The sequence below is a fragment of the Sinohyriopsis cumingii genome, chromosome 17 (genome assembly GCF_028554795.1).
Source record: "Sinohyriopsis cumingii isolate HCF-2022 chromosome 17, ASM2855479v2, whole genome shotgun sequence".
Lineage (NCBI taxonomy): Eukaryota > Metazoa > Mollusca > Bivalvia > Unionida > Unionidae > Sinohyriopsis > Sinohyriopsis cumingii.
Window position 1 is genome coordinate 67,045,516 of NC_142977.1, and position 19,377 is coordinate 67,064,892.

The window sequence follows — 19,377 nt, forward strand, 5'->3', positions numbered from 1 at the left end:
ACCAAGACACTTTAAAAGCGGCCTTAAATGTTTGTCGTCTTCGGGACCTGTCCCGTGACATGTAAACAGTCTCACTGTGTTAGTTTTTATGTACCAATAACTTATTTCTAATCAATCCCTCAAAACATGTTTGTCTTGTCGTCATCGGGTCTGTGTACAAACATGTGTAACAATGAATTAGTCTTTATCTACCGATAAACCAAGTGATGGCTTTTGAAATCTATTATGCTTTTTTGTTCCCATTGTTTTGAACAAGAAAAAGCTTTGGCTCTATGCCATCTTACTGCATTTGTCTGGAAAGAAACTACATAGCACAAATTGTATCCTAATGCATAATCATCGTACTAAATGTCATGGGCACTGTTGGTCCTTAATTGCCATGTATATTCAGATAGAATTAAGCACGATGTCAAGTAAAAAATAAGTTTTAGGTTCATAAGGTATAGAACAAATAGGCTGGCCGTGTCAAATGACCTCTATCGTGGACATGAAGAAACTTCGAAGCCGGAAAGGGTTTTGATCGTTAGTTTTATTGATGGAACATTGCTGACGATGCTAATAAACACATATTCAAGCAGTTTACTTATGACTAAAATATGATCTTCGCTTTTGAAAGTGTGGATGTGAGCTAAACTGTCATAAAAACATGGTTTGCTATTATCCTTTTAAAACCTGTGACTTTCAGGTAAAAGTAAGAGTTATTCAGATCGTTGTTTTCGTCAGTTTTTCTTCTGCTTTCACATTTTCTCTGTGTGGAATTCGTCATTTTCGGTGAGCGTGTGTACTGAGAATGATCATTTTGTACTTGAATTGTCTGCTTTTGATATTAAAGTAAGGTGCCGCTATGGTAACATTCCGTGATCGGGAAGAGGCAGTTATATCTGGTAAAAGATCGGATGCACTTTATCCAACGGACGACACTATATTTCAAGTTCTGACAATCGTGGCACAATCTACTATTTGTTGACACTAATGTCCTGATTTTTACATGACTTTAAGACTTCTTTCTACACATCAAAATAGATCACTTTACTGGAACGATAGCTCAATGTCAGTCATTTGCGTTTACATTTGGTCTTTAGTTTCTCTTGTTTGTCTCTGTACGTTTAACCGTAAATTTCAGGTCTACCGACAGCAGAGCAGTGTCTTTCGGCTATTCATTGGATCAACCTTCCAAACGCTTCTCTTCGATGTGTGGTTGACAGTTACCAGGGTGATCGATGCGCATGCCACTATCGGTTTCAAAGTAAACCATTCGGTCTCCGGAGGTTACAAGGCGGAATGCATTGATAAGCGAGCAAGCATCGTAGCAGTCACGTAGGAATCAATAATGACATCGACAAACTCGTCGGAGATTTGGTGGAAGGGCAACGTCCGTGTCCTCCTCGCAATTCACAAAAATTTAATCATCACATATGAGTATGCGTGTTTAACAAGTTTACTTTTATGGTAAATGAGCTGAACTGGGATCTACTAAAGAAGTTCTTTTGGTAATATCGGTTGAGCCACAAACTACTCAGTATGATCTCAGCAAACCATAGACTCACCTCGTTCTGTTCATCGTGTTACTCAATGATGCCTTTTTGGGATCGGTATCGTTGATTGGATTGATCTATTCCTCGAGGGTAATACCTGATAGGAATGCCGCTGGTTTGTTGTTTAAATTACAGAAAATCTTTGACGCAATATAAAAAGAAAGTCAAAAATAATCACAGGACTCGAGTCGTCATCCTGTTGGCATTGTCCTGGGGAAGGAAAAAGCCAAAATTAGTATACGTTTAACAGCTGGTCAATGTGGTAACAAGCTGGTCTTGATTACATGTTTTGATACCTATACAACATTACTTGTCCGTGACGATGATGAGAAAAAGCGAGATGGTAAAACTTCATTGGTAAAGGAATTTTACATTTTATCAAACCTTCCTACTGGGAAATGTATTGCACGTCTTTGTGTTACATGAACATTTCAGGGTGACCGATAGGAAAACGAGCCTAATTACATAGCAGATGATACAACGAACACACATCAATGCAAAAGATTTGTTTTTGAGATTTGTCCCCTACGTTCAACAAGCGTGCGAAATTGGCCTGACCTCCTAATAATGTGGATTTAAGGTTTCGCTGTCCACCACATTGTATTTCTGGACAATGTATCGAAATTCTGAAGATGTTTTGAAACGTCGATCGTTGTCAGTTTTCCATATTTCTCCCACTTGATATTACTGGTCTCTAGATGTGTCAACATTGGACTTGCGTTTCTGTGTGAAAATGGTTTCTAGGGCAGCTCTTAGCTTAAAAACCATTGGACGATTGTAATAATCTTAGTAAATTCAGAAGTGAAAAATGATTACTCAAGACCAAATTTTATTGAAGGTTGAAAATAATTAAAACTTTTCACAATACAGAACCAAAGCAGATCTACGAGTAAATTTACATAATGTTTACATATCATGGATATTAACACTTAACATTTGCATGGTTACAGTATATGCAAAAATCTTCAATTCACATCCATAAATACGTTTGAACATTAAGCCTCATATTCATCGATGCAACATTCTTAAGCATGTTTTTAATCTCAAAGTTATTGTCTACGTCATATCATAAAATACATTATTTTGAAAATTTAATATTCAATAGAATGAGGAAATTTAGCCAACGAGATTGTTTGTCACATGATTCACGTCTCACGTGTTAGGTCTTTAGGCTCTCATAAACAGTAACAAGAAGAAGGCTAAGACAACAAGCTTTGTAAAATTTAACAAATAATTTATTTCCCTCGAAAACAAGGTAAAAAGGGGAACAAAAAGAACTTACGGTTTTAAGAATCAAATCCAAAAATAATCCAAGAATAATCCAAGAATTAGAATTTAGAAGTTCTAGTAATAAAATGTTATAATGAATCTAATTTCGAATCCAGACGTAATTCAAAATGAAAGGCTATGACGTATACTGTAGTAAGTAAAGTACTGTAGTGTCAGCAGTTCTTTGTTGAACCACATAAAATAATATTACGGTATTTGAATTCTGTAAATTTCAAAAACCATCTTTGTCCAAGAGTGAATTCCAAGAAGAAGTATTTCCAGGCAAAAATAATCTCTTAGAATCCAAATAATTTGAAGAAAAATTAAAATTAAACTCCAACTGGTCACTCTATGAATCCCAAACTTAGAAAGAATAATTTGTTTAAAAACGTTGTTTACTTAAAATCATGAAATAAGGTCAGAAACTAGGACAGATTTAGGTACACAGTTCTAATGTTAGTTTTCGGAGAAGTGAACTGCATTTCTGGACAACATCAAATCCAGCAAATAAAATTATATTACAATAGCATGTGATGGAATTTTAAAAAAATGTTATAACTAACGAACAAACAATTAAAACAAATCTGATATAAATTAAATCAAATATAAAAAACACATAATACTGACCATTCAAAAACGAGCGTATTTCCACTTAAAGATACATCATGGTGGAAATTCGTTGCTATGGAAATTAATTCAATTAAAACAATTTATATAACGGCCATATATACAACAATAATGTTTCTCCCACCAAAACACCTCCAGTTTAAGTGGAATATAAGCTATGCATTTCACATATGTAAAGTTATGTGCCAAAATGAGTTTCTGAAATGTGAAAGAAGGAGTATATACTTGTACGGCCGGGCAAGTTTGTAATGCCACTTTCATGCCAATAGGTGTCCGTTGGTGAGACAGTAACCATATGATCAGTAATAAAATGCAAACTCTGCAAGCGGAGGCAGACACAAATGTTCACCTCAATATGAAATAAAAATGAGAAATATTTATAAAAATGAAAACAAAATGACTGACAGAAAATTAAATAACAAATGCATTTTTATAAATCAGTTAAAAGCTTAATCTTTGTTTGATTACATTTGATCTCATGCTATATACACATTTTGCAAGTGCCCTATATAGAGGTAAGTGGTTGCTTGTATTCTGCCACCAACTACTGTGTCAGAAACGACGGAATTAGGTGTCAGTAAGCTACATTTGTCACGTCAGATATATTTCATACATGGAGATTTTAAAAGTATTTACCCATCAATATCTGACGCGTGATTTCAAGTGGACTGTCACAAACTGAGTTAGCAGACATTTTGAATGGATCAACAGGCTGAATAAAAACCAAACACGATTTAAAGCGCTGAAGGAGGAAGATATCTCAATCATTTAAGAGCAGCAATACTCCATATTTCTACGGTCTACAATAGTTTCACGGGCTCTTGTTACAAATGAAATTATATATTGGCAGGGATCGGAGATAACAGGGAGAGTTCGGATAGTTAAAGGCTAACAATAGAATACTTTGACATCTAGTGGTTGAGCAGTGTAAAACGTTGACCATGATAGGGTCTACGACTAGTGGACCCTCATTAACTGTCTAACGATAGCCTTTATTTAATATATAATGACAAGCTGTGCTATCTTCTAACAATCGTTTCCATTATTATAACTATTTACCGATAGTCTTAATTTGGTTAGATCAACCTCTTTTATGAGGATTGAACTAGGCTTAAATATGTGAAAATTGGTTACTCGAGAGTCTAAACATTGATGAATCAGCCAATTCGCGTTGACCTTGTCCATGAAAACATGAAATCTTTCTGTTATGTCTAGCAGATCAACACATCCTTTGCTTTCCAGATGGACTTTCCACTTACAATACATGAGCGCATTAAGATAAAATATTAGTAACATGCGTGGGGATTTTATAAAGCTAAGATCATATATTGGTCTAATTGTTGAAGATTCTTTTCTAATTTGACGCAACTGCTATATTATTGACTTCTCCTATACTATAACTATGTAAATAAGGCCAGTACAAACATACACGCATGCATTAAATTAATGCAAATTGCAAATACGAGAGTTGAGTATTTAATGTTGTTTTCTTTGCCGTTTAGTGATGTATGGACTGTCTGAATAAGAATGAAGATGCGACAGTCTATACAATGGAAAATGCAGAAAAAAAACAGAATTAAATTCTTCATTATATATTTCTCATTTATAAACGCACGAATGTGTTGTAGACACATTGTAAATATCTTACCTGATCGTAAGTACCTTCCAATTTACCTGAGAATGGGGTGGGGATATGTACAAAAAGTTTTTGTCTTTGTATTTCTTCGTTTAAACCAGGACATTTTTAATTATTGATATGTATTTATTTACATGAAATGAAAGAATCTGGCTTTCTAAAATACCTAAGGCTGCTATTCCCAACCCAAAGAATGAAAGTTAATTGGACGGTACCTTACTATTCAAATAAGGATAATCAAGTGAAATTTGTTTATAAACTTTAAAATAATTTTGGAAAACATCAAGGAACAACAAGAGACATCACGCTAAAAAATTGGGCATAGACAAATTACTGGAAACCAAACATCACACTTATTACAGAGAATATTTTTATAAAACAATATTAAGGAACAGTGTACACTCTAGCTCTCAAAACTCAAATCATTACATATCCGCAGCCTATCCTACGAGAATACAGGAAGAAAAACAGGATGTTGAGAAATTGTAAAATATCCATGCTTGTTTAGAACTTCACATTTTACAGTTTTCAAAAAAGTGGCTATCAATTTTCAACACGCATCTTTCTGTTGTTGGTATTTAAATTCTGTCTAAGTTCATTGATAATGCAACTTTTGTTATCAGTATGCTAACCAAATGGTGAACTTGTCTATCAATTTAATCTCAGCGGTTACCCTTGGGAGGTTCATAAACAATCAGCCTCACCAGAACAATAACATATTAGACGAACCATATTGTTTTCAGGGGAGTGTTATAGTCATATCAATCAGGTACTAAGCATTGTATAAAAAAGTTTAAAAAATTAAGTTGTGACAGATCGTCATTGCGTTTCATTCCGGAAATCCTGCTTGATGCATTTGAAAGCGATGACTTTATTTCAAAGTCGAGTTACATAGTTATCTCCGAGGTTAACATCTCCATTAACGTTATTAAATTTGTACTGGACATTGTTATTGGTGATGTAATTGTTGACTACACCTCTGCCATCATCCTCTGGATAACGGGTTTCTGGAAGGTACATAAAAGGTAAACAAATGTATTTATTACACTTAGTATCATCTACTGTCAGTTTTATATATATATATATATATATATATATATATATATATATATATATAGAGAGAGAGAGAGAGATAGATAGATATATATAGATATATATATATATATATATATATATATATATATATATATATATATATATATATATATATATATATATATATAGATAGATAGATAGATAGATAGATATATATATAGGGAGAGAGAGAGATATAGATATATATATAGATATATATATAGATATATATATATATATATATATATATATATATATATATATATATATATATATATATATATATATATATATATATATTAAATTACAACGTGCTTTCCACCCCGTTAAGCAAAGGACAAATGCAAACATGATTATTTGGGATATCATTACATATGCAATAAACAATATGTGGTTCTTACCACAGAAGCCGATGATTCAATGTAAATATTAAGACCCACATCCCAGAAGAGAAAATATGTTTTGTTGAAAAGCTGTCTGAAGAGATGGGATTAGTTTGATGAAGGAGACGTAGAAAGAGTGATAGGTTTTACATAAATTAATGACGGAGTAATGGATAAGCTTTCAATATAATTTGGAAATTACCCATAAAACCAGTGTTTAACAAAATTAATAATAATAATAATAATAATAATAATAATAATAATAAACTGCAATGGGCATATGTTTTTCTTTTAGCAGCATTTCGTTTCCCATTCTCTAATTGTGTGTACCTCACAACCACTCTTTCAGTCAATACAGTTGGATAGAAAATGTATATATTATGAACAACTGGAATATCATATTATTAGATTAGATTGAAAATGATGTTTCAGCAAGAGTTTCTGTTTTTAGAAAAACAGTTTTATTGACAGTATAACTGGCATTGAATATTAAAATTAAAGTTGTATAAGTATCCTTAATTCGTGTAGTCATCAGTTGCGTTATTAAGTTCAGGGATTATGCAAAATTGCTTTGTGTTTCGATAGTTATAATGTTTAAATAAACAAAATTGCCAGAACTGTTAATCTCATTGGTGATGTCTAAATGCATTATCCACCAGTGATGCTGCGGAAGAGGCAGCACCAGAATATAAATGTATTCCATGAATACTATATAATGGTTCATTATTATATTGGGAAATGTCGATCTGCCCTCTCCATCCTCATTAAGACGCAAACATAGCGCCATAAAAAACTTTATATATGAAGACAGTAGAATCGTTAATTTGTCTCATGACTAATGTCGCGATGCCTTACTTAACCTACAAACCCCCATGCTGACGCAGAAAGACCTTTCTGTATCCGTGTCTACAGTAGAAAGCCTTGGAATCTCATATGCTCAACATGACTCAAGCAGAAATGACCGTTATATGTGACCATGCCCATGAGGCTTGAGGGCTTGAGACTATTCAAAAACAAGCCAGAAGTGAGGATTTGCAATTTGACAGTATGTGCCAATACCGCACCAGCCGGACGGACGACAAAAACTTTAGTACGCCGTTCCGACTGCCGACCAAACGGCCGAACCGCACTAACGAGCTATGTATAATTACAGTGGTAGGGAATTTGTAATCTGCGACTGTTGAGCCGGCCACCCATAGAGACCGCATAGCCGGCCAAACCTATCTACCATACCAAACTAGTCGGCTGGACCGAAAGAAAAATACCGTGTTGAGTACATCGTTCCGATCACTGGCCAACCGGTCCAGTAGTATGAACAAACTTTGTATATTTACAGTGATCGTCTCTCTCTCTCTTGTCTGCAAATAGCGATCTTGCTGACCAATCGAATGGACTGACCATTCCTATGAAATTCGTAACGAACCCGTTTCACTTATGAAGATTTCTTTACCGAGCCAAACCGGCCGTGTCGGACCGGCATTTCAAAATGGGATCACTACTGACGGTGTATATAATAGCTAAAATGATGAGACATTCCCTTTGATGAAGCTGATGAAACGGAAATGCCGGAACGCCCCAATCCGTCCATGGAACAGACGGAATTCAGTTTACGGCATAGATTGAGGAATTCTATAAGGATTTGTCTCAGTCCAAAGGACATCCTCTACCTTCAATCAATTATATCCACAAGTTCAATACATGATAGATTTAGACAATGATGTCAACAACTCGTCATTTAGAATCTTGCTACAATTGCTAAACATTACTGTAATTACACGCCACCAATTGAATCATTAAAGGTCATGTAAACGCGAGAGCATCAATTGTGGTGAGTCAGTCGAATGTAAAACGTAACGTTCAATACATCCCTTGTCTAGACGCTAATGCATAGTCAAGTCTTTAACGCCACGTTAAAGTTAGGAACGTTGTGTGAATTTCTTCCCCACCTGACTTTGCACATCTGATGCTTTATTTCGTCTAAGAGAAACATTGCTGTTTCTCTATTCGCTCACTCACTTTCAGTTTTACACTACTGTTTGGGCGCCAGCTTTTGGAGGTGAGATAGAAAGAAGCACTCGAGTTCCCCTTCAAAACTCATCGCAGTCTTCTATCTCTGTGCGAACATGTCAGGGGACAAATAAGCGGAGGGAGAATTGTCGCCAGAAAATTCATAGCAGAGGTTCTCAAACACGGAATATTGTTCTTTCCTAGTCCTGTCCATGCGAATTATAGGCGGTCATAATGTCCCTCGTTTCCAAAGCAGGCATGGAGTGGAGACAGAGGAAAACGGTTTCTTCTTTCACATGCCCTGCGGGATTCATGAGTGGCGCCATGTAGGCGCCAGACTATTCATCGCTAGTCAGATATGAACTAAGCATTCTCGCAAAAAGATGAGCGTCATATGATCTCTGGATTTCTTCATCTAAACACCTCCATTTTCATCGTCCTACCTTTGTGAAGGAACTCCGAATCGATCCAGATCATATCTGGTTAGAATACTAACAACAATTCCTGCATGCGATTATGGTGCAGAGTATATGATCAGTCTTGGACATGTTTTACCCCTACTAAAAGCAATGCCACAATCTTCGCACATTCTCTAAGAGTTCAGGATGGCGATGTTCCTGCACGACTCATCAAAGCACGTTTAGTATATTTGGGTTTTGGCTCACGACATGAACAATCATACTTTCCTCCTTGCGTGTTGATGATCGATGAGGAGAAATCTGACTTTGTCCCTTCTCAGTAGTTTGATCCATTTAGGTATGAAACCCTTAGCACATATCAACCCTGAATTTCTCTCCCAAACGCATCGAAATAATCATTCATGCATCGGATAAAGCATCAACCAATACGGACAAGTAAGACATTAGACACAGCGATATCGCATGTCTGGACGTCCACCAATGAGAAGGCGTCGATCCTGGAATACACGTTATAGAACCAGTCGGTAAGTATGCTGTTTGGTTCAGGACATAGAGATCCTCATTTTCATCATTCGCAGGAACCTGGTGGATAATCAATGTCAGCAATTCTGACTTTATTTTCTTCTCAGCATTTTATCCATTTTTCCCGAACACATAGAAAATATAGTTCATGCGTCACAGAAGCATCGAACAAATCATTTTTTAGGTTAGAAAACTTCTTAAAGTTCCTTAGTCTGCACCATGGGATATGAGTAGTGAAGTGGTGCTGTTTGACGACAAATGGAAAATACATTACAAACCCCCCTGGGGCTGTTTGGCGACTAGATTTATAGCGACAATGGGAAAATGCATTACAGAACCCTCTGGGGCTGTTTGGCGACAATGGGAATTTAACATGGGGAATATTGGGCCTGTCTAGCGACAAAGGAAAGTGGAGTTTGTATAGCGTCTGACGTCCCGGTATGGGAGATTGGTAACAATGTTGCAACCATGGGAGTTGATCTCACAGTACTGAGCAAAAAGCAGGTGTACAGATATAACACAGACAGTAGACAAACACATATACAACATTTAAAAAAATATTTTGAGGCAAGAAAGCTACTCTTTTCGAGGCATATGAATGATCCTTACATTAATTCACATATTATATACTCTCCACACACGCGAAGAAACAATAGCATAACCAAAATGTAATATCCACACACGGGAAGGAGCAAAAACTAACCACAAATCTACTATCCACACACGCTAAGAAGCAAAAACAAACACAAATCTACTATCCACATACTCGAAGAAGCAAAAAACATAGCCAAAATATACTATCCACATACGCGAAGAAACAAAAACATAACCAAAATTTACTATCCACACACGCGAAGAAGCAAAATTAAACCCCAAATCTACAATCCACACACGCGAAGAAGCAAAATCTAACCACAAATCTACTATACACATACTCGAAGAAGCAAAACCTAACCACATTATATATTATCCATACACGGAAAGTTACCATAGCAAACCACAAATATACTATCCACACACGCGAAGAAGCAAAATCAGACCCAAAATCTACTATCCACACACGTGAAGAAGCAAAAACTAGCCACAAATATACTATCCACACAGCAAAGAAGCAAAAGACAAACACAAAATCTGCTATCCATATACGCGAAGAAGCAAAAACTAACCATTAATCTACTATCCACCCACGCAAAGAAGCCAAAAACAAACACAAAATATACTATCCACACACGCGAAGAAGCCGAAACTAACAACATTATATAATATCCACACATGCGAAGAAGCCAAAACACTAACCACAAAATCAACTATTCACACTCGCGAAGAAGCCAAAACTAACCACAGTACATACTATCCACACACGAGAGGGAGAAAACTAATCACTACTCTACCATCCACATACGCGAAGAGGCCAAAACAAAACACGATTGTACAATCCAAAAAAACCAAATCTACTATCCACACATGGGAAGGAGCCAAATCCAACCACACATCTACTATTCACACACAAGAAGGAGCAAAAGTAAACCCTTACTATACTATCTACAAAACAAAGATCTACTATCCACACAAACTTACGCGAACGCTTACATTCTGCAGACTTCGGTACCAGGCTTTGCCTGACACGATGTAAATTCACGTAAGTTTCGTTCAACGTGGCCAGTCTTGAGCACATCTTCATAGGATGATGAGTCAACAATGGATGGTCAGACTGGAGACTACCCCGCTTTATATGGTTCAAGCGCGGATGCGATCGAAAACATCCCTACACGGTTTAGTGTCGGAACGCTCAAATAGTTTCATTTGAGGGATAGAGAGAAGTCGAATAGCATGGTTCATAATACAAATGGCAAACAAACGACAGACTCATTTTTTTTCAAAACAGAACATTTTTATTCAAATAACTCACAACCAACAAATAATTTATTTAAAAATTAACAATTCAATTTAACAATAAACATTTGTTTCTTCAATTAACCTTCTATTTTGGACAAGGTTGACAACGTTGTGAACTGAAGTTAGACTTCCACTGTTGGAAGTCATTGGGCCATTGATGTACACTACGTTTCCTTGCTAAAGACAAAAGATAACCATAATGGTCACAAAACCATTTGTCTACTTTCTCATCGTTTCTAAAGGAGTGACGATCAAAATAAGTCACTAAATTTTCTGAAGAATAGCCAAGACTGCGTCGATGAAGAAAATATACACAATATTGTCCACACACCAATGCATCTGTGCCTTGTAATTTCGCATTATTGAATCGTATTGCCTGAGCATTTCTTCTCATAAAGTCAATGATGAATCAAAATACTATACACAACCATCACGGGGAAAGTAAACGGATACCCAGTGGGTTCCTGGGAGATGACTGTCATCGTGTTGATGAAATAAGCTTGATGGTCTTGAGTTTTGCGATAAGGTAGTTAATCTTTATCACACACGACAGGATTCCAAGAAGCAGTGTACGAACTGTGGTTCAAAAGGTCGTAAAGTTCCCAGGTATCCATTTTTTGTGTTTTTCTTGTTTCTTTACACGTAATGACAAAAGTGATCAATTCGGTCCTGACTTTCCCTTTGAATTTGTCTGACAAGTAACCGTTTCTTCATTGTGTCTCTTCACTCTGAGCCAAGACAGCTTCGATGCGATATATCGCTAGAGTCGTTATTGGAGGACAAGAATGTTCACGCAAGTCTTTATACCACTGATGCAACACGGCTTTTTCCGAGATGAGACTCCAAACTTCTTCCAGACACTCGTTCAATTTTTCTTCTTGTCTCAGCATCAGACATTTATCGTGTTGAATTTGACTGGGATGATCATTTTGACATCAATAACAATCTTTTTGATTAATTCCGTAATTTTTTCTGCCAATTGTTTGGCAAAGCAGGAGACGAACTGTTTTTCTTGTTCTGGCCATCTGGACTTTATCACTATGTCCTTTTCGTCTTTGTCTTGGGGTTATACTTCCATGGTCTCCTCACATTCATTCCTTGTCCAAAGATTCTCCACTATGTAAAGAGCGATAACAGTCTTCCATGGTTTCTAATAGTCTAGAATGACTTCTCTTAAACTGCTGATTTCTATGGTATCGTCGAAGTCGGCATACAAGAGGACGTTCACCGTCTCAGGTAGGGGTCTAGCAAACTGAAGTTCCACTCGAATCTGGCCTAATTTTCTAGGTTGAAAATGTTCCTAGTCGCTCATCTGGCCTGGAGTGAAATCAAAAGCACACAAAGCGTAGCCTCCTGCATAATCCTCGTACGTAATGCCATGACTGGTGTTGGTCCCTAACTGTCCCGTGGCTTCGTACAGGGATAAGTACGACCTCAAGTAATTCTTCTTGATACTAAAGTCAGGTTCGAAGGGTCTGGTAAATAAGGTCTTGCCCTCTCGACTGACTTCGATCGTGGACACGTCGTAGTGCTGAAACTGGAAAGAATTTTGATTGTGGACTCCGTTGAAGGCTGCATTGTTCACGATATCAACGATTAATCGCTTGGGTAACTGTCCTTTAAACAGATGGACTTCGATCTTGGATAGGAGTCCAGTGGCAATGGTGAAAGTTTTCACTTCCACTCGTAGTATCGGATACTTGGCGGTCGTTCTGCTCAAAATGTGACTGATGTCGTTTCCCACTTTAGATAACACTTCCACACGTCGCACGTAGAGTCTGGCTTCCTCGATGTAAGTTCTGTAATCGGCTGCACCAGCCATCAAATGGAAAGTGGTACTGCTGTTTTCAGTCCCAGGCAAATATCTACGCCGTTCAGCAAATACTTCTCTTGTAACCACATGTCCAAATGCAAGCGATCCATCAGTTATACACTTCGGCTTCCAGCAATTTTCTTTTGACGTGCGTCAAATCCCTTATTGGTGCAATCTGTATCTGCTACCTCATTGAAATTGTCCGCTGTGTCAGGTTTCATACCACCCAAGCATCCAGATGAGTGTTTTAGACTTCTTTTCCGTACGTCAAGATATTTTCCAGGTACGCTCGATAAGGGTAAGTATCCATGCTGCTGCTGACCAGTTTGTTATTCAAGTACAAGTCCACTTCGCTGAACAAGGAATGCATGAAATTGTTAACAGGAGCATATAGATCGCTACCATCCGAATCATTCACTTTAACTTTCAAATACAGGTAACTACTGTTCAGATCGATGTAATCTTCGGGCTGTCCTTTGATTTCAAACTCGATGGGAGCTATGGCTGTCAAAGAGGAGATAGGATGAAATTCGACCCATTGTGATTCTTGCATCGTCATCATGGTAGGTGGCATGGCAAACAGATCCAGTTCCGACTTGGAACTGGCCCAAGACTCTCGGTGCATAATTTCTTGTTTCTATGATTTAATAATTAAAAACGTCGAACTCTCGAGCAGTTCTTCTTTTCTTAGTCTTTCTAGCTTTAGTATTAGAAGTCTTGTGAAGGGGTGTTTTCTTCGTCGTCTCTTTCTGCCTTGTCCTTGCTGTGGCGTCAGGGAAGCATGAATGCCTGACTCGGCAGCGTTCAGTGCATTTATAGGAGTTTCTCGTCGACCCAAAATGTCTCTGCCTGTTTGAAACAAAGACATTTTTGCCTGCCCTCAAGAATGATTCTTTAGGGCTTTGTTTGTCGATGATGACATTTTGGAGAAATTCTTTGCCTTGCGTCAATGCGGCATCTTTCAAGGCATGCAATCCTCGTGTCACATTGCTTCGACACTGGGGCCACCGAACGAAAGGCTGACTTCAAAATATCTCCTAAATCGTGTCCTCGCTGTCGAGCGACGCCTCGGTACTCTGGATACATGACTTACAATTCGTTAGAGAATCGTTTTCGAAAATGGAGTTTCACCGTGACGTTACCTTTTGAGAATGGAATATTTTGTCCCGGATCTCCTTTTATAGTAATGTTGACAGTGTCAAAATACGACTTATTGACGGGCAAATAGTGAGGATGTACAAATTCACCATCAACATGATAGGTGTTTGCACCTTCCTGTTCATTGGTCTTGGTACTATCCACTTTGAAAGGAATGACAGTCAGTAACGGCACGGAGGTGTGTCCCACCACTTTATACTCCACCACATCGGAATACACAAAGATCAAATTGAGTTCTTCGTTCAGTTATACAGCGTTTCCAAAATACCTGTAAAATTACATATTCAACGTGTAGATGCTGAAGGGTGGATTGCTTGCTGGCTTAGTGTTCCCTGAAAACCCGATTTTATTTATTTCATCTTGCAATTGGGCAGTCAGGATTTCGAGCTGGAATGTGTTTTGCTTTTTAGAGATGTTTTTGATTTGTTTAGGGTAAATCATTTCTGCCAAAGTTACTTCCCAATGGGCATCGTGATCGAACTGGATGGCCTGAGGTAATTTAGCCGTGTAACAACACAACGTGTTATGGAAAAACACCTCCATGGAACTGTCACTGGGTAAGGTTAAGTAAAATTGGTTATTGTTGTTCATAATTCCAGAGTTCGGTGGCTGTCCGAGGGGTAACTGGAAGTCAGAGGCGTGTCTCCGCCCCAAAAGAGGTTGTTGTTGTTGTTGTTGGAGTGGTGACTGACAATGGACGCAAGATTCCTGCTGTTCCCGTTCGAGGAGAATTTCAGGGATGGATTGGGAAGAAGATAACCGATGCAACTGCTCAATAGAATATTCCATATTTGTTTGTCTCCTTGTTGAAAACTCAGACTGGCGATGGCTGCACCGGTGACATAATACACCACAAAGATTTGGCAGAAAAAGACGATTTGCGTTTTAGGCACACTGTCTCCACACCATACCCACAAGGGTTGTTTTTGTAGATCTTGCAGAGAAGAACTGGGTGAAGGAGTTGTCACTGAAGTGATAGCGGTAGCTCAGACTGTGTGAAAGGGCATGATGGTCACTTCATTTTATAGTCGATGACTAGCGAAGCGTCGATCCAAGAATCAAGACTGGGAGGATATCCTTTCCAACGCATTTTGACTTCTTTGACACGTCGTTTTCCCACTTTACAGGTTCTTCGTTCGAGAATGCTTTCGATGTTGTACACTTCGTCTTCTTTTTTGGTGACACGTTGTAACTCGGGTAAGTAAAACGTTCCTTTTAACACTTCGCAGTTCATGTCTTCCAATTTATAGACGGTAGGATGACGGCCATGGACCCGTCTAATGACACGAAACAATTCGGTGGTCCAATTGGTAAGTAGCCTTTGTCGAAAGTGCGTTTGGTTTTGCCAATGCGCACCCAATCTCATAGGGTCAACACTTCACCTTTCTTGGGGACAGCCACCGTCGGGGACGTGCCAAACAGGAGATCAGAAACGAGCACTTCGTTGTCGGGAGTCACTTCTTGGTGGGAGGGGCACGTCCAATGCATCGATGGTAAGATTGGTTGTACGCTAGAACCAGGTGCCGTAAGAGATGTCGATGTACTTGAAAGTGTGGCGATGTGTAAAATATTTTCACATGCATTCTTTCAAAGTGCTTTGAAAACGTTCCAAAATGCTGGCTTTGGTTTCGGGATTCTTGGTGGTGAAAAAATGAATGTCACGTTTTTTTTAATTCTTTTTTGGAAAGCTTGGTTCAGCAATTCGGTGCCTTTGTCAGCTTGCCATCGAAGAGGGTGACGACCGCTTTGTTTCAACACCCATTGCAGGGCTCGCACTAACTCACTGCTCGATTTGGAAGACAATGGCACGACCCAGGCAAATTTGGAAAGGACCTCTACGACACAAAACAAATATGTGTAACCACGATTGTAGGTGGTTAAATGAGAGACATCGGCTAAACCGACTTACCATTGATATCGATGCCTTCCTCTTGAGTGCGACTTCTGGAAAAACGTGCTCCGAATGGGTTTGTGTAAAGTGTAGGTAGCGTGTTCTTTTAACCATCGTTGTACTTGGGGTAAACGGAGACTTTTCAATCGAATTTTAGCATACAATTTCTGAACTCCTCCGTAACCTGCAGGATGGGATGGATCGTAGTAAATGTTGGCTAACACCTTCGCCAGTTTTTAATAAGTCACCAACTCTTCGCTGATGCTACTTTGGACGGGGCGAAAGAGTGGTTTGCAAACGAATTTACGTGTCCGATGGGCATAGAAGTCGAAGGTAGTGGAGGTGGTAATGGAATGGCTTTGGTATTCTTTTCCTTTTTCACGTCTGCTTTCCCTTCTTTCTTTTTTCCTTCTGTCGATGGAGGAGTAGACATCATCTTTTTAACCCAAGCTTTCATTTCTTCTCGTTGAGGTGTGGGGGAAGGGGTCAACAAGGACGCTGCAGTCTTACTAGGAATGGGAGCTGCTGACGGTGTTTGAAAGACTTCTCGTACCTCTTCTTCCTCAGGCTTTCGTGGGGTTGCGTCTCTCATGACGACTGGGGTTGGTGATTGTGGTGGTTGTGGTGGTGGTGGTGGTGGTGTGTGTGATGGACATTGCATCAAGGCCTTAAAATCTTTCAGAGTGGGTGGAGCTGTTTCGTCTAAAACTTTCTGGTGAAAGAGATGCAGTCTTTGCAAGAGGTGACCCTACTTTTTGTGATTTTTCTGCAATTCGTGTTGTAACTGGGACATCTCAGTCAAATTTAGATTGGGAGGCAAATGCGGGGTCCGTTGTTCTTGCCAACGATGGTATTCCATCCATCGTTTGTTAGGCACTAATGCTAGTTTTTGTCCATCCATTCGATGTCAAGGGTCACGTCTGAGATGTTTGGACTTCAGAGGTCCCTTTTATCTTGTTCCCACGAGTCCTTCCAACATGATTCCTAACACTCCTTTCAGCAAAGGTCCTAACAACAGAGGCAAAATTCCTCCGTGTTGGACCAATATCTTCTTCTTTGACGAATGGGTTTCTTTTGAACCATTTGGCGAAGAACGTGACGATGTTTGCCTAAGCATTGTTTCTGGTGTTGAGACAAAGGTATCGTGCCTTTCAACACGTTCAAACAACATTTGTACACGGTATCGACGACATCTTGGAGGCAGTTCGAATGAGTTTTTTTTCTCATGGGTTTAGAAGCTTTGGACAAAACGGACAACATGTCTCCATGTTTGACTAAACGAGGAGGTGGTACTTTCCTTTTCTTTAATTTGGGTTTAGAAGAGGAATGTTTTCTAGGGGGTGACATCTTTTCTTGTTGGTTCCGGGACACACACCAAAAATACACTGACGTCGATGTTTTTATAGATTTTCTTTGATTAAGTCGACGATAGAGGCATGTACAGGACAGGCCTTCCGTAATGACACCAGTGGTGGAACAAATGGGTACAAAATTGCAAATAATCGGGGTGGTGGGTTTCAAACCCACGAGTAGATAGGCGTGTGGGGTTTGAGTGGCATCGTTGTAAGCATGAGTCAGCCAAGGCGTTCCTGACTGTTTGGCTAAAACTTGCGCTTGTGATTTATCTCTAGGGCTTTTAAACAAGACCACGTAATGAGCATTGGGATTGATGGTGCGATGGGCTTTACTTTGCTGAAACAAGTTTTGAGTGATGTAAACGACACTGCATTACAATGATGTTTTTGCGCGTAAATCACAGTTTAATTTCTTCTTCGACTTCTCCTAACTTGTCGTCGAAAATTACCAGATGAGTTTGACTAGAATCAGACACGATTCCGTCGTCCTCGTTAGGAACGCCTTCCACAAACACGATATAATCGCATTGACTTACTCGCAAGAGACTGTAAGCCCATTGCCACTCTTTTTAACACTACACGATTCTTTGAGGTGGATGATCGATCAAATGATGTTTATATTCGATCAAACGTTTGACAAATTCGGTTTTGCCTGAACCACTAGGTCCAGCAATTAACATGGTAAAGGGATGTCGAAGATACAACGCATCCCAACTGGCACGATATAAGTGTTTAAGTGTTAATCGATGACTTTGAAAGTGAAGGAAGAGGGAGCAGAGACAGCAGAGGTAGCCATAGTGCAAGGAATGTCACTTGTGACACGAAGACAGACAAGACAAAAGCTTTTATACTTTTTTCAAAACACATTTATTGATTTTTTTAAAAATAAAGACGAAAGACAAAACTACATAAAAGTAGAAGGGCTAAGTACAACGATAAAATATACATCAAAACCATCAAAGTGGAATAGAAACAATTCTCTGTACAACTTGTTTTTAGTAAACAAGATGTCCTAGGGACAGCGTAAAATGACCTTACAGGCTCTACATGGGTAATGTCACACAAGTCTGCTCCCCGAATGGTCTTTCGGGGATGCCTATGACAGTCCTGTCCTCGGTGACGGGTTCTTCTGGTACTGTCACTAACACAGGTTTAAAAGTGACTTATTTCCTTGGATGCTTGAATGGATGATCACACATTTTGTGCATAATGGGTCACCTTTTGAGTGCAAGCCTCAAAACTCTAATTTGTCCAATGAGGGTGTAAGTCACAAGGTACACACATATCGTCATACATATCTTGTTGATTCCTAGCCAATCTGGTTTCTTAAACGACATGGTATGTCACTTCATTGCCTCGGTCCCACTAAGGTAGCTTGTGACAATTCGGATACCATCGATCATGTTCCAGGTAAGCTGAATCTTGTTCTTCCAAGTGATGTAGTGACACACCACTACTGAAGCACTTGACTTTATCCCCACACTCAACTAGAAAAATTTGGCTCTGGCTAATTATTCGGGGGTCGGTCCTCCCAGATGTTTAGGCCATTGTCATTGGAACGATTGAAAACGATTTTCGAAGTCGCAGTATGCAGGCAAATGCACAGGGAACGTATATTCGTCCTACACAGGTTCTTTTTGATGAGGACAGGGTGACATCGACAGGAGCTTCCTCAGTGTTGGGTGACATCGACAGGAGTTTGCTCAGTGTTGGATGACATCCATGGGGTGGTAGATGCATGGTCTCACGTGAAGGTGGACATTGACAATGAAAACCAATAAAGAATCCACGA

At 38.8% G+C, this 19,377-nt stretch overlaps 1 protein-coding gene across 2 annotated transcripts in view; it reads right to left on the minus strand.

The window, feature by feature from the left end:
* Positions 1-532: 532 nt before the first annotated feature.
* Positions 533-19,377, minus strand: part of LOC149779151 (uncharacterized) — a 70,140-nt gene continuing 51,295 nt past the window's right edge. Inside the window, exons 6-7 of one of the 2 annotated variants that reach the window (XR_016415579.1) lie at positions 3,657-6,074; positions 533-1,745 (exon numbers count right to left, since the gene is read on the minus strand). Coding sequence is in view for 1 of the 2 variants with exons in the window: in XM_089939711.1 (XP_089795837.1) it covers positions 5,944-6,074 (131 nt within the window). In the remaining variant the exon portion in view is untranslated. Of the gene's footprint in view, positions 1,746-2,347; positions 6,075-19,377 lie in introns of those variants that run through there. The other variant, XM_089939711.1, reaches the window with a different exon arrangement.